At 38.8% G+C, this 12516-nt stretch overlaps 1 gene segment (V, D, J or C); it reads right to left on the bottom strand.

Annotated features, from left to right (window-relative positions):
* Nucleotides 1-1463: 1463 nt before the first annotated feature.
* On the bottom strand, nt 1464-6189 carry LOC111956993 (T cell receptor alpha variable 12-3-like). The segment is given in 4 exon segments: nt 1464-1508; nt 1829-1981; nt 5580-5949; nt 6064-6189. Coding segments are annotated over 4 exon segments (617 nt in total).
* Between the last annotated feature and the right edge of the window lie 6327 nt (nt 6190-12516).

Here is a 12516-nt window from a genome sequence, read left to right as displayed (position 1 = left end):
AATTTGCTAAACATACAATAAATTACGAATTTGCAAAATGTATGAATTCCAATTTGTTGATGCTGAAGTTAGCTATGTGACTAGGTGGCTAACATTAACGTTAGCATTAGGAGTTAGGTTAAAGGGTTAAGGTTAGGATAAGGGGAAGGGTTAGTTAAAAGTGTTAAGGATTTGCCTTAAGTAACTTTCTGTCTTATCTAACCATAACAAACATAACATTTCATGCTAATTTGAGTGTCCCAGATTCAAATGTACTATTATATGTCTAGTCTATGAGACTAGGCTGACATTTAGAGCTGAATTGGAAGAGGTAGCTTTAATGGCATAAAAAATGACTTACTCTACAATCATCACTATGATTATCATCATCTGCTACCACTAGTCTTGGTAGTATCAGGGAGGTAGTGAGAAGGTTACTGTGTACATTTTAAAGTGGTGCTGTATACTGTACAGACAGGTGTATTGTCAGTGTGTAGCTCAGTATGTTTTTGTAAAGGGGTTGTATATCCTGTTGTCACAGTGGGCTTCAGAGCACAGTAGWACACAGCRGAGTCAGACAGCTGCAACCTCTGGATCRTCAAGGGGACTGATTTGGAGTTGGCATCTAGATCGGCATGAAATCTCTCCTTGAAGTCAGCAGCATTGTCCCCAGTTCCAAATTTGAACCGCATAAGCATATACTTGGGGAAGTCGTTTGCTCCCTGTTTGTACCAGAATAGATATGGACGTAGATCGTCTGTTTCATAATGACAGACAAGTGTTATATGTCCTCCTTCAGTAGCCGTCTCAACTCCTTTGTCTGTAACACTCTGTCTCCTCTGCATTCTGGAGAGAAATGAAATACGTTGAAAAAGATTTATACCCATTAAATCATTAGACGCATATAGATTGAGCAACTTTCTCTATTTTACATGATAATAGAACRGTATCATTTAAGCAATGGCTAGTAAGCAAATATATATATATTTTTATCATACCACAACAAAATGCAGCAAGGATCAAAATATTCTTCAGCCAAGATTCCATGTCTACTGTGAGAAGGGTAAGTAAGGAGAGAGCAAACACACTTGTATGTGTCACCACTTCTTTAACTCTGCCTYAGGAAGCATTAAGGAGGAGCTTCCATTAGGCTCTCTAAGAGTCTTTTATCACACTATCAAATAGTTTCTGTAAGGGGGCTGTATATCCTGTTGTCACAGTGGGCCTCAGAGCACAGTAGTACACAGCAGAGTCAGACAGCTGCAACCTCTGGATCGTCAAGGGGACWGATTTTGAGTCTTTATCTAGATGGGCATCAAATCTCTCCTCAAATCCAGTGGCATTTATACCTCCAAAAGAAAAACGTCCCAACATAAACTTTGGGAAGTAATTAGATTCATACCTGTACCAGAACAGATTTAGATTTGTAGTAACTGAAGTCTCAAATTGACAGTCCAGTGTGACCTGTTCTCCCTCAGTAGCGATCACATCTCCTGGTGGCTGAATGACTGAGTCTTCTCCTCTGCATTCTGGAAAAGGACACACATTTGTATTAGGGGAAAGTGGAGTTAAGCAACATGATATAGGGAATTAAAATGTATAAAATTAGTAGTAATTGTAGAAAACTTAAACATATGTTTGAAAAAATAAAGGGCTTGGAGCATAGGCAGAAAACAAATTAAGAATGTAATATTATCATACCATAACAACATGCAGCAAGAATCAGTAAATTCCTTAGCCACTCTGATGTAACTAGGCCATGATGAGACTATGAAATCCTTGTCTCCTCCTCTTTCTGTGTGTCGTCAAACATTGAGAAGCTTGTGACATTGTCTGAACAACACTCTACCCTGTGTTGTTGTACAGTGACTAAATCTCCTGTTGTCACAGTGGGATTCAGAGCACAGTAGTACACAGCAGAGTCAGACAGCTGCAACCTCTGGATCGTCAAGGGGACAGAGCTAGAAGTTAAATTGAGCCTTGAATCAAACCTCTTCTTGAACTAATCACCATTGCTCCCTTCTGCCTAAATGACTACCGAACCATAGCACTCACGTCTGTAGCCATGAAATGCTTTGAAAGGCTGGTCATGTCTCACATCAACACCATTATCCCAGAAACCCTAGACCCACTCCAATTTGCATACCGCACCAACAGATCCACAGATGATGCAATCTCTATTGCACTCCACACTGCCATTTCACACCTGGACAAAAGGARCACCTATGTGAGAATGCTATTCATTGACTAAAGCTCAGCGTTCAACACCATAGTGCYCTCAAAGCTCATCACTACTCAAAGCTCACTCCCTCCGCAACTGGATCCTGGACTTCCTGACGGGCCGCCACCAGGTGGTAAGGGTAGGTAACAACACATCCGCCRCGCTRATCCTCAACAYGGGGGCCGCCTTAGGAGTGCGTGCTCAGTCCCCTCCTATACTCCCTGTTCACCCACGACAGCATGGCCAGGCACGACTCCAACACCATCATTAAGTTTGCAGACAACACAACAGTGGTAGGCCTGATCAGCGACAACGACGAGACAGCCTATAGGGAGGAGGTCAGAGATCTGGCCTGGTGGTGCAAGAACAACAACCTGTCCCTCAATGTAATCAAGACAAAGGAGATGATTTTGTACTACAGGAAAAGGAGGACTGAGCACGACCCCATTCTCATCAACRGGGCTGTAGTGGATCAGGTTGAGAGCTTCAWGTTCCTTGGTGTCCACATCCCCAACAAACTATTGTTGGGTTCRACATTTTGAACATGGAKATATTAAATAAATGATAGAGAAGAAGCATAGAATCAAAGGAGAAAGTTAATTGTTCTCTGTAGAAACCAGAAGGCKTTGGAATGTGTTTGATGGAGGAGAGGAGAGTGACGTGTTGATATAGGGAAGACAGATGGATATCTGTGAATTAGGTGAAGGAGGGGTTGAGGTCAGCAAATGAGTGGTGAGGTCAGTTCCCCTTAAACTTCTTAGCGCTAGGGGTCAGATTTTTTTCTTTTCTTAAAATAACGTTCCCAAGGTAAACTGACATTTTCTCTGGCCCAGATCGTAGAATATGCATATAATTTACAGATTAGGATAGAAAACACTCCAAAGTTTCCAAAACTGTCAAAATATTGTCTGTGAGTATAACAAAACGTATTCTTCAGACGAAAACCTGAGAAAATCTAACCCGGAAGTGATATCTAAAAAATAAAATCTGTGTTTCCTGGACCTCTTTCTTCCATTTAAAGCGGTATCAACCAGATTCCTTTTCCAATGGCTTCCTCAGGCTGTGACCAGGCTTTAGACATAGTTTCAGGCTTTTATTTTGAAAAATGAGCATGATTTTTCAAAAGTAGTCAGGTGTCCTCCGAATAGTTCCTGCGCGTGCGAGAGGAGCTCTCCATTTTCCTTTTCTCTCTTAATGAATAGGTTATGGTCCGGTTGAAATATTATCGATTATGTTTGTTAAAAACAACCTGAGGATTGATTATAAAAACATTTGACTGTTCTATGACCATTACGGATACTTTTTGGAATTTGTCGAACGGAAGAAGGCTTTGGTTTTCTGAACATAACGCACAACCCAAATGGCGTTTTTTTGTGATAAAAGTAATATTTATCGAACAAAAATAACATTTGTTGTGTAACTGGGGTCTCGTGAGTGCAAACATCCGAAGATTATCTAAGGTAAGCGATTATTTTTTTTTTGCTTTTCTGACTTTCGTGACCAAGCTAACCAAGCTAATWTAAGGCTAATTGTTCTAGCATTGATTGCTGCACTCACAAAAGCTTGGATTTCTTTCGCTGTAAAGTATATTTTCAAAATCTGACACGATAGGTGGATTAAAAACAAGCTAAGCTGTGTTTTGGTATATTTCACTTGTGATTGCATGATTATAAATATTTTTAGTAATATTTTTTAATCTGATACGTTTGGGAATTTTCTTCTTCCTTTCAGGACCGGAACGAGGCTGTTGTTTTCTCAACATAATGCGGAACCCAAATGGCGTTTTTTGTTATAAAAGTCATATTTATCGAACAAAAATAACATTTATTGTGTAACTGGGAGTCTCGTGAGTGCAAACATCCGAAGATTATCTAAGGTAAGCGATTATTTTTATTGCTTTTCTGACTTTTGTGACCATGCTAATTTGGGGCTAGCTGTTGTAGCATTGATTACTACACTCACAAAAGCTTGGATTTCTTTCGCTGTAAAGTATATTTTCAAAATCTKACACGATAGGTGGATTAACAACAAGCTMAGCTGTGTTTTGGTATATTTCACTTGTGATTGCATGATTATAAATATTTTTTGTAATATTTTTGCATTTGGCGCCCTGCAATTCTAGCGGTTGTTTAGGAAAGTGATCCCGCTAACGGGATTCGTAGCGCAGAGAAGTTAAGGGAGTAATCAGGGTTTAGTATCTGGTTACCTTCTTCCTGTTGGGCATAAACTGTAAGGATTGGAGAGAGGGAGTGTCTTAAGTGGGATATAAATATATGGATGGGACAAATGTTGGGTTGTCTGATTACAGCTGTACAGAACCTTTGGGAAAAATGTAACTTGGTTTAAGCTTCTCTAGTGTCCTTGGGTTATTTACTCTGAAGAATAAGAACCTAACACTATCATCGTGCAAACACACCAAAACAGTTGTGAAGAGGGCACGACAAAGCTTATTCCCCCTCAGGAGACTGAAAAGATTTGGCATAGGTCCTCAGATCCTCAAAAGGTTCTACAGCTGCAACATCGAGAGCATCCTGACYGGTTGCGTCACTGCCTGGTACGGCAACTGCTTGGCCTCCGACAGCAAGGCACTACAGAGGGTAGTGCGTACAGCCCATCACTGGGGATAAGCTGCCTGCCATCCAGGACCTCTACACCAGACGTTGTCAAAAAAAGTCCCTAAAAATTGTCAAAGACCCCAGCCACCCCAGTCATTGCCTGTTCTCTCTGCTACAGCATGGCAAGCGGTACYGGAGCGCCAAATCTAGGACCAAAAGGCTTCTCAACAGCTTTTACCCCCAAGACTCCTTAACAGGTAATCAAATGGCTACCCATACTATTTTCATTGTGTCCCGCCTCTCCACCCCCAACCCCTCTTTTTTTCTAATTTTGAATGGACCATCTCTTCTCAAACCTTTGAAACCCCACCCCAAAATACAGAGAGTTGTCAGATGAGCAGAAGTAACAGCAGATGTCTTGCTGCTGCTTGATTCACTGTCACATCCTCAGAATGCAGGGCTGCACTGAAAAATGATTACCTTAGTCGCCCTCTATTGGATATTGGATAAAACTGTCTTATTTATTTCCATTTATTTTCTTGATTTTAGGGTAAGAGAGTTGCTTGATGCAAGATCTTCAATATATTAATTTATTCAACATGAGGYGTTCATTCATTCACAGTTTTTTGCTTTCCTATTTAAATCTACAATCTAAAGTAATAATAAGCAACCCAATCAGATATATAGAGTTTTTGTCACTCTCCCATTCAACATTTTTAACATTTGTTTTTTATTGCTCATTGAAAATCGTTCATTGTTCATGTTCAGTGTGTGTTTTTTGTTTACACAAAGTAATGATGAAATAAAAAATGAGGGGATGTCTAGGGGATGTCAGTTTTTTTCTCCAGGTTTTTGTACAGTCTGCACAGGTTTCCTCTCACTGTGGGCTGCAGGGCACAGTAGTACACAGCAGAGTCAGACAGCTGCAMCCTCTGGATTGTCAACGGGACTGATTTTGAGTCTGCATCGAGACGGGCATCAAATCTCTCCTTGAACCCTGCAGCATTGTCTCCAGATCCAAAAGAACAGAAAAACGTCTCAGCATATGTTTAGGGAAGTCATTTGCTTCTTGTTTGTACCAATATAGATATGCATTATTAGCACTGGTGTTATATTGACAACTCAGTGTTACCAGTCCTCCTTCTGCAGCAATCACACCTCCTGGTTGCTGTTGGACATGGTCTCCTGTGCACTCTGGGAGTAAAAGAAAGACTGAGTGATAATTTGAAAGATATTAGAAATGATAAAACCATAGTTAAAATTAGTTAAAGATACGATAAACCAATGAGGGAAAAGGTTCCATCATACCGAAGCACAATACAGCAAGAACCAGCCAGATGATCAGACAGAGTACCATGGTTATACAGAACACACTGAGAGTGACTGTGAGTTACAGTAAGAGGTAGAGATCCTCTCTCTCTCTTCCATGTCCATCTCAGCCTGTATATCACCATCAACTGACAGACATGAAGGAGGAGCCTGCTCAGAGAGAGGTAAGATTTAATAGAAATGTATTGGTCATATTACCTTGTCAGTATTATATTATCACTCTTTGCAGTACATTAGAGACAAGTGAAACACCTACAGTGGGGCAAAAAAGTATTTAGTCAGCCACCATTGTGCAAGTTCTCCCACTAAAAAGATGAGAGAGGCCTGTAATTTTCATCATAGGTACACTTCAACAATGACAGACAAAATGAGAAAAAAAATCCAGAAAATCACATTGTAGATTTTAATGAATTTATTTGCAAATTATGGTGGAAAATAAGTATTGGTCAATAACAAAAGTTTATCTCAATACTTTGTTATATACCCTTTGTTGGCAATGACAGAGGCAAACGTTTTCTGTAAGTCTTCACAAGGTTTACAACACTGTTGCTGGTATTTTGGCCCATTCCTCCATGCAGATCTCCTCTAGAGCAGTGATGTTTACAGTTAATAAATCACTGTAAACATGGAATCAATTCAGATACATTTTATGAGAGAATGTTTAGAATGTTAAGTCATATGAAATTATTCTGATATTCATGAAATATTTCTTTATTTCCAAATATAAAATCTGGTCTCTTGTAGTTGAACATTCAAATAACTTTAATATTAAAAAGAAGGGATATAATGGATGGAAGATAAGATCTATTCAGACTCAGTTCTAGGGGTTCTAGGGGTCTCAGATTCAGGTTATCTGTGTTTCTATTGTCAGGATCAGTTTTCAACAGTGTGTCTGGGTTTTCTGTCACTGTGGGTCGCAGAGAACAGTAGTATAGAGCAGAGTCTGTCTGGGGCTCCCGAGTGCCGCAGCGGTCTAAGACACTGCATTTCAGTGCTAGAGGTGTCACTACAACCCTGGTTTGATTCCAGGCTGTATCACAACTTGCTGTGATTGGGAGTCCCATAGGGCGGTGCATAATTGGCCTGGAGTTGTTAGGGTTTGGCCTGGTAGGCTGTCATTGTAAATAAGGAATTTTATCGTAACTGACTTGCCTAGTTACATAAAAAAATGTAAAACCGACATATGTCCACAATCCAAAACTGCAGTGCAAAACCTGTGCACTTACCAATGAACCTTGAAAAATAAGAATTGCATTAAACATCTTCAGGGGGTCTGAATGACTGCTTCTATGCGCTGTCAGGTAAGGGTGTATCACTATCTCTCTTCAAACATATTGTAGACTACATACTGTAATGTTAAAACACTCATTGACTTTGTAGCTCCTCCTCTCTACACTAAAGTGGTTGGGTATTTGAGTTCAACTGTCTTTCTGGGTTGGATTGCTGATAAATGTTGTCTGCATGTTTTGCGTAGTTCTAATAGAGACATTTCAGCTCATGACTGCCCTCTATTGATATTGTCTCACAAAAAAACAATGGAGAAGAATAAGACAATTACTGCCCTTAATCCTCTAAGGCAGTGGTTCCAAATCTGTGGGGTCGGCAGGGAGGCGCAGAGTTTTAAGGAACTCAGTCCGCGTTAAACTTACTCTTGTCATGTTATTCATTGCATACCTTCGTTTCTTTTTATCCCACAGACATTGTTAATTTTTTTGTCACTCAAATATCCACGAATAAACATTTGAAAATATTATTTAAAACGGCAAAATGTTCTTCGCACCCCAACAAAAGGGGTGTGAACAGTTTGTGTCAGAACAGTGTTTGTACCATAGAATAGATGGCGCATGGGGTCTCCACAATGTCAGATGGGGACACCGAGTGAAAAAGTTTGGGAACCACTACTCTAAGAAAAACAAACAACAAATTGTTCTTCATTCTGTATTTATTTTGTCACACCAGGAAGATGCAGACAATATAAAGTATTATTTCCTGAATAATATTTATATTAAATGGGTTTTTCTTTCTTAATTTACAATTGATGTAGAGATGTAGGAAAAAAAAATGTATGTATTAATGTACTTTAATAGTAACTGATTGATCAGAACACAATGCCCTGTTCACCCCCAATGGTCTTGACAGGTTTTTGTACAGTGTGTCTGTGTTTCCTGTCACTGTGGGCTGCAAGGCACAGTGGTACAGAGCAGAGTCTTCCAATTCAACAGAGGAGATCATCAGTCAACACGGGTCTTCTCTTCATTCAGTCTACCAGTGTGTCGTGGAGTCGTAATGGATGTATTCTGTACATACATGCTGCTTTGTAGGATCAAAAGAAGACATTCTGGTCTGGATCCGGGGTATTGACGGTACCATTGTAGATTATTAACGTTGCCCTTGTAGTTGCAGGAGAGAGTGATGTCTGTTCCTTGGAGGACATTGACTTCAGGCTTCAATGGAGTTATTGTTTCCTGCCTCCATACTATCACCTGCAACAACGTAAGTATTGTCATTGTGTTAATGTTTATTCCAAATGAGAAACAATACATGGGTTAGGTGTCCATAAAGTATGACAGAGAAAGAATTTAAACTTTCCAGTAAAATACCACTTAGTTTTCAATGCAATCATTCATTGAAAAAAGCAATGTCACTGTATCAAAATGTTATTTGGTTTAAGATGAGAACTCAGCACTCACCTACAAATGCAGAGAGAGCAACAGTAATATGAGTGACATCCTGACACAGACTAGATAAACCAACTGAGAGATAAGACAGTGAGAGAGCTGAGTAGTCCTCTACCAGAGACATCCTCATGTTGCAGGTATACCCAGCCTATACCAGTGTTTGACTATGAGGCCCCTCCTCTGATAACTGGATATGTAACTCTTCTTCTGTGGTTTGTGTTACGGGTTTCTTAGTTCCTATTGCCTCCTCAGATTAATTTTAGACTTCATTTATATCTGAAAATGTATTGTTTTTGCTTTTGTTGTTGTTTGTTTTATTTTTTCAAAAAGATAATACGATACCAATACTATACTATATATACTATATAATATGCCATCTGCAAATAAACTTTCACTAAGAATAGTAAGAATATTGTGTCACTGTTGACTAGGATGAAGTCATTCCAAATAAAAAGCTTTCATCCACATCTTTGTGTCAGGACTGTTCTGTGGGCTCCATTGCACAGTAGTACAGAGCAGAGTCTGTCACATCAGCAGAGGAGATCTCCAGATCCATACATTTGGATTTTCTGTCATGATTTGGAGTGAACCCTGGATGTAATATCCACATACTCCACAACCAGTAACTGTGGTGCTGATTGGATATTGTGATAGCAGTTTACCAAATATTTTGTACTAGAGACTCCACTTGATGGCGATGTGGTCAAACAAAATAGCAGATGTTTGTAATAACAAAATCAAAAATGGCGATAAAATAAATCACTTACCTTTGAAGATCTTCCTCTGTTTGCAATCCCAAGGGTCCCAGCTACACAACAAATGTTGTTTTCTTCGATAAAGTCCTTCTTTATATCCCAAAAATGTCAGTTTAGTTGGTGCGCTTGATTCAGTAATCCACTCGTTCAACATGCATACAAATGAATCCAAAAAAGTTACCGGTAAAGTTCGTCCAAACAAGTCAACAAGGTTTCTAATTAACTTCTAGTTCCTCCCAATCCCGGATCCGGGAGCACCCCCACAGTACCAAATGCTGACTGCATGAGCCTAGCATAGTCGACAAGTAATACGTAGATCTAAAATATCTTAAATCACAAGTCCAAGACACCAATAATGAAAGATACAGATCTGTGAATCCGCATTCATTCTTGATTTTTAAAATGTTTTTACAGGGAAGACACATATGTAAGATCTATTAGTAACCACGTTAGCAAAGACACCACTTTGTTTTATCCACGTTTTTTACTCCATCGTTAGCTATCACTAATTCGACTAATTAAAGATGATATATAGCCACTAACCAAGAACAACTTCATAAGATGACAGTCTGACCTACATATTTATGGTATAGCATATGTTTTTTTTTTAGAAAAATTTGATTTTCAGGGTATAAATCACAGTGTACATTGAGCTGCAATCTGAAAATAGCGTTGGAAGCAGCCGGATATTACAGAGCACCGACGTCAATTACCAAAAATACTCATCCTAAAACATTTCTGAGAAAATACACGACCTACAGCAATTGAAAGAACAGATCTGGAATCAACAATATTTCAGATTTTCAAGTGTTGTCAGGGAAGACACATCATGTAAATCGTATTAGCTACACGTAGCAAAAGACACCATTTTTTTTTCCACATTTTTTTCTGCATCAGTGCTATCACTAATTCGACTAAATACAAGTATATATAGCCACTAACCAAGAAAAACTCATAAGATGCGTCGCTGTAACTATTTATGGTATGCATATTGTTTTTTTAGGAAACATTTTGCATTTTTCAGGTATAAATCACAGTTTGTACATTGCAGCTGCAATCTGAAAGGTTGGGAAGCAGCCGGATATTACAGAGACCGACGTCAATTACAAATACTATCCTAAAAACATTTCTGAAAAAGACACGCATTCACGCAATTGAAAAGACAAAGATCTTGGAATCAGACACAATATGGTCAGATTTTCTCGTGTTTCTACAGCGAACACACAATATATCGTTATATTTAGCAGTACCACATGAGCTAACATCACCTCAGCATTGAATCAAGCCATAGGGGCGATACGTTATGCACCAAATATATTAAATTTTTTCACTACCTTCTCAAGAATTCTTCAGTGGACAGTCCTGTAACATTCATATACACAATGCTATAGAGTTTGTTTCGAAATGTGCATATTTAGCATCACAGTCGTGGGTTATTGCTATGTAACAGTCAAACATGGCATGCCATTTTCCTGGCCGGCGCCCATCCTTGGAAAGGCACATAGTTTACGATTATTTACGATTAGATTGACAAAAAAAATACAGGTTGGACATTAATTTATCCTTAGTATTGCGTTGAGGTTTGACATGTGTGTGCCGTGTAGCTATCGTAGCTGCTAGTTCCAAGTTGAAGAGGAGTTTTAAACAAAGCAAACTTATTCTTTTGAAGAAAGGACACATGTTGCCCAATATACTGATGGAAGCTCGTCAAAGTAGGAACTATTTATGTGAGTTATTACCGTATTATGTGGAAAAATTAATAGTGTTTGCTGCCCATTTTTTGCAGGCACTGTCCCTGGCCTGCAACGCACACTATATGCTAGTAACGTAATTTTAAAATCTAATCATCGCGATTTGCTTAAGAACTAATTTATCTTTGATTGTGTCCCACTTATATTTTCTTTTAGTCAAGTTTTATGAATAGTATTTTTTATTTAGAAAGAGCGCTAATCCAGATGGCCCGGGCCAGAATGCATGCAATGTTTTGGTACTTGATTCATTAGTATACCACGATTTATGCTGCTTAAATATGCACATTTTCGACAAAGCTATAGGCATTGTGTAATAATGTGTTCAGGACTGTCATCTGATGAAGTATATCAAGTTTGTAAATTATATATCTTTTGTTGGGTTGTTACGTCGCTCACATTTACAGCTGGTAACATGCGGAGTTGGTGATTCCTGGCCTATTGTGGTACGCTCATATAATGCTATATTGTTGTTTTCGCTGTAAAACACTTGAAAATCTGAAGATTGTTGGATTCACAAGATCTGTGGTCTTCGATATGCTGTAGGCTGTGTATTTTCAGAAGCTTGTTTTATCGATGAGTAATTATAACATTTGCCGTCGTCTCTGTAATATGTCGGCTGCTTCCAACGCTATTCAGATTGCAGCTGCAATGGTAAACTGTGATTTATACCTGAAAATGCACATTTTTCGAAAACAAACTATCCTATAGACCATAAATATGTTAATCAGACTGTCATCCTTATGAAGTTGCTTTCTTGGTTAGTTGGCTATATATATCTTTATTTAGTCGAATTAGTGAATAGCTACTGATGCAGGAAAAATGGATGGAGAAAAAGTTGTGTTTTTGCTATCGTGGTAGCTAATAGATTTACATATGTGTCTGCCCTGTAACACATTTTAAATCAGAACTGATGGCTGTGGATTCACAGGATCTGTATCTATCTGGTGTTCTTGGACTGTGATTTATATGATATTTAGATGCTTGTATTACTGGTGACGCTATGCTCAGCTATGCTTAGTCGTGGGGTGGGTGTTCTCCCGGATCCGGGTTTAGTAGCCGTGACAGGTTAAATGGTGCTATCCTAGAAAAAGCATGTATATTTCGCCGAAAAGCTTATTTGATTTCTGACATGTTGGCTGGCATTCCACACCAATGTAAGCTTAATTTGGTATCTTTCATGTGTGATTTAATTGAAAGTTCGATTTTATAGTAATTTCATAGTATTCATTTGATATATGGCGCTCTTCT

Source organism: Salvelinus sp. IW2-2015, linkage group LG32, assembly GCF_002910315.2.
Source record: "Salvelinus sp. IW2-2015 linkage group LG32, ASM291031v2, whole genome shotgun sequence".
NCBI classification, from domain to species: domain Eukaryota; kingdom Metazoa; phylum Chordata; class Actinopteri; order Salmoniformes; family Salmonidae; genus Salvelinus; species Salvelinus sp. IW2-2015.
This window is presented reverse-complemented; position numbering and strand designations above follow the sequence as displayed.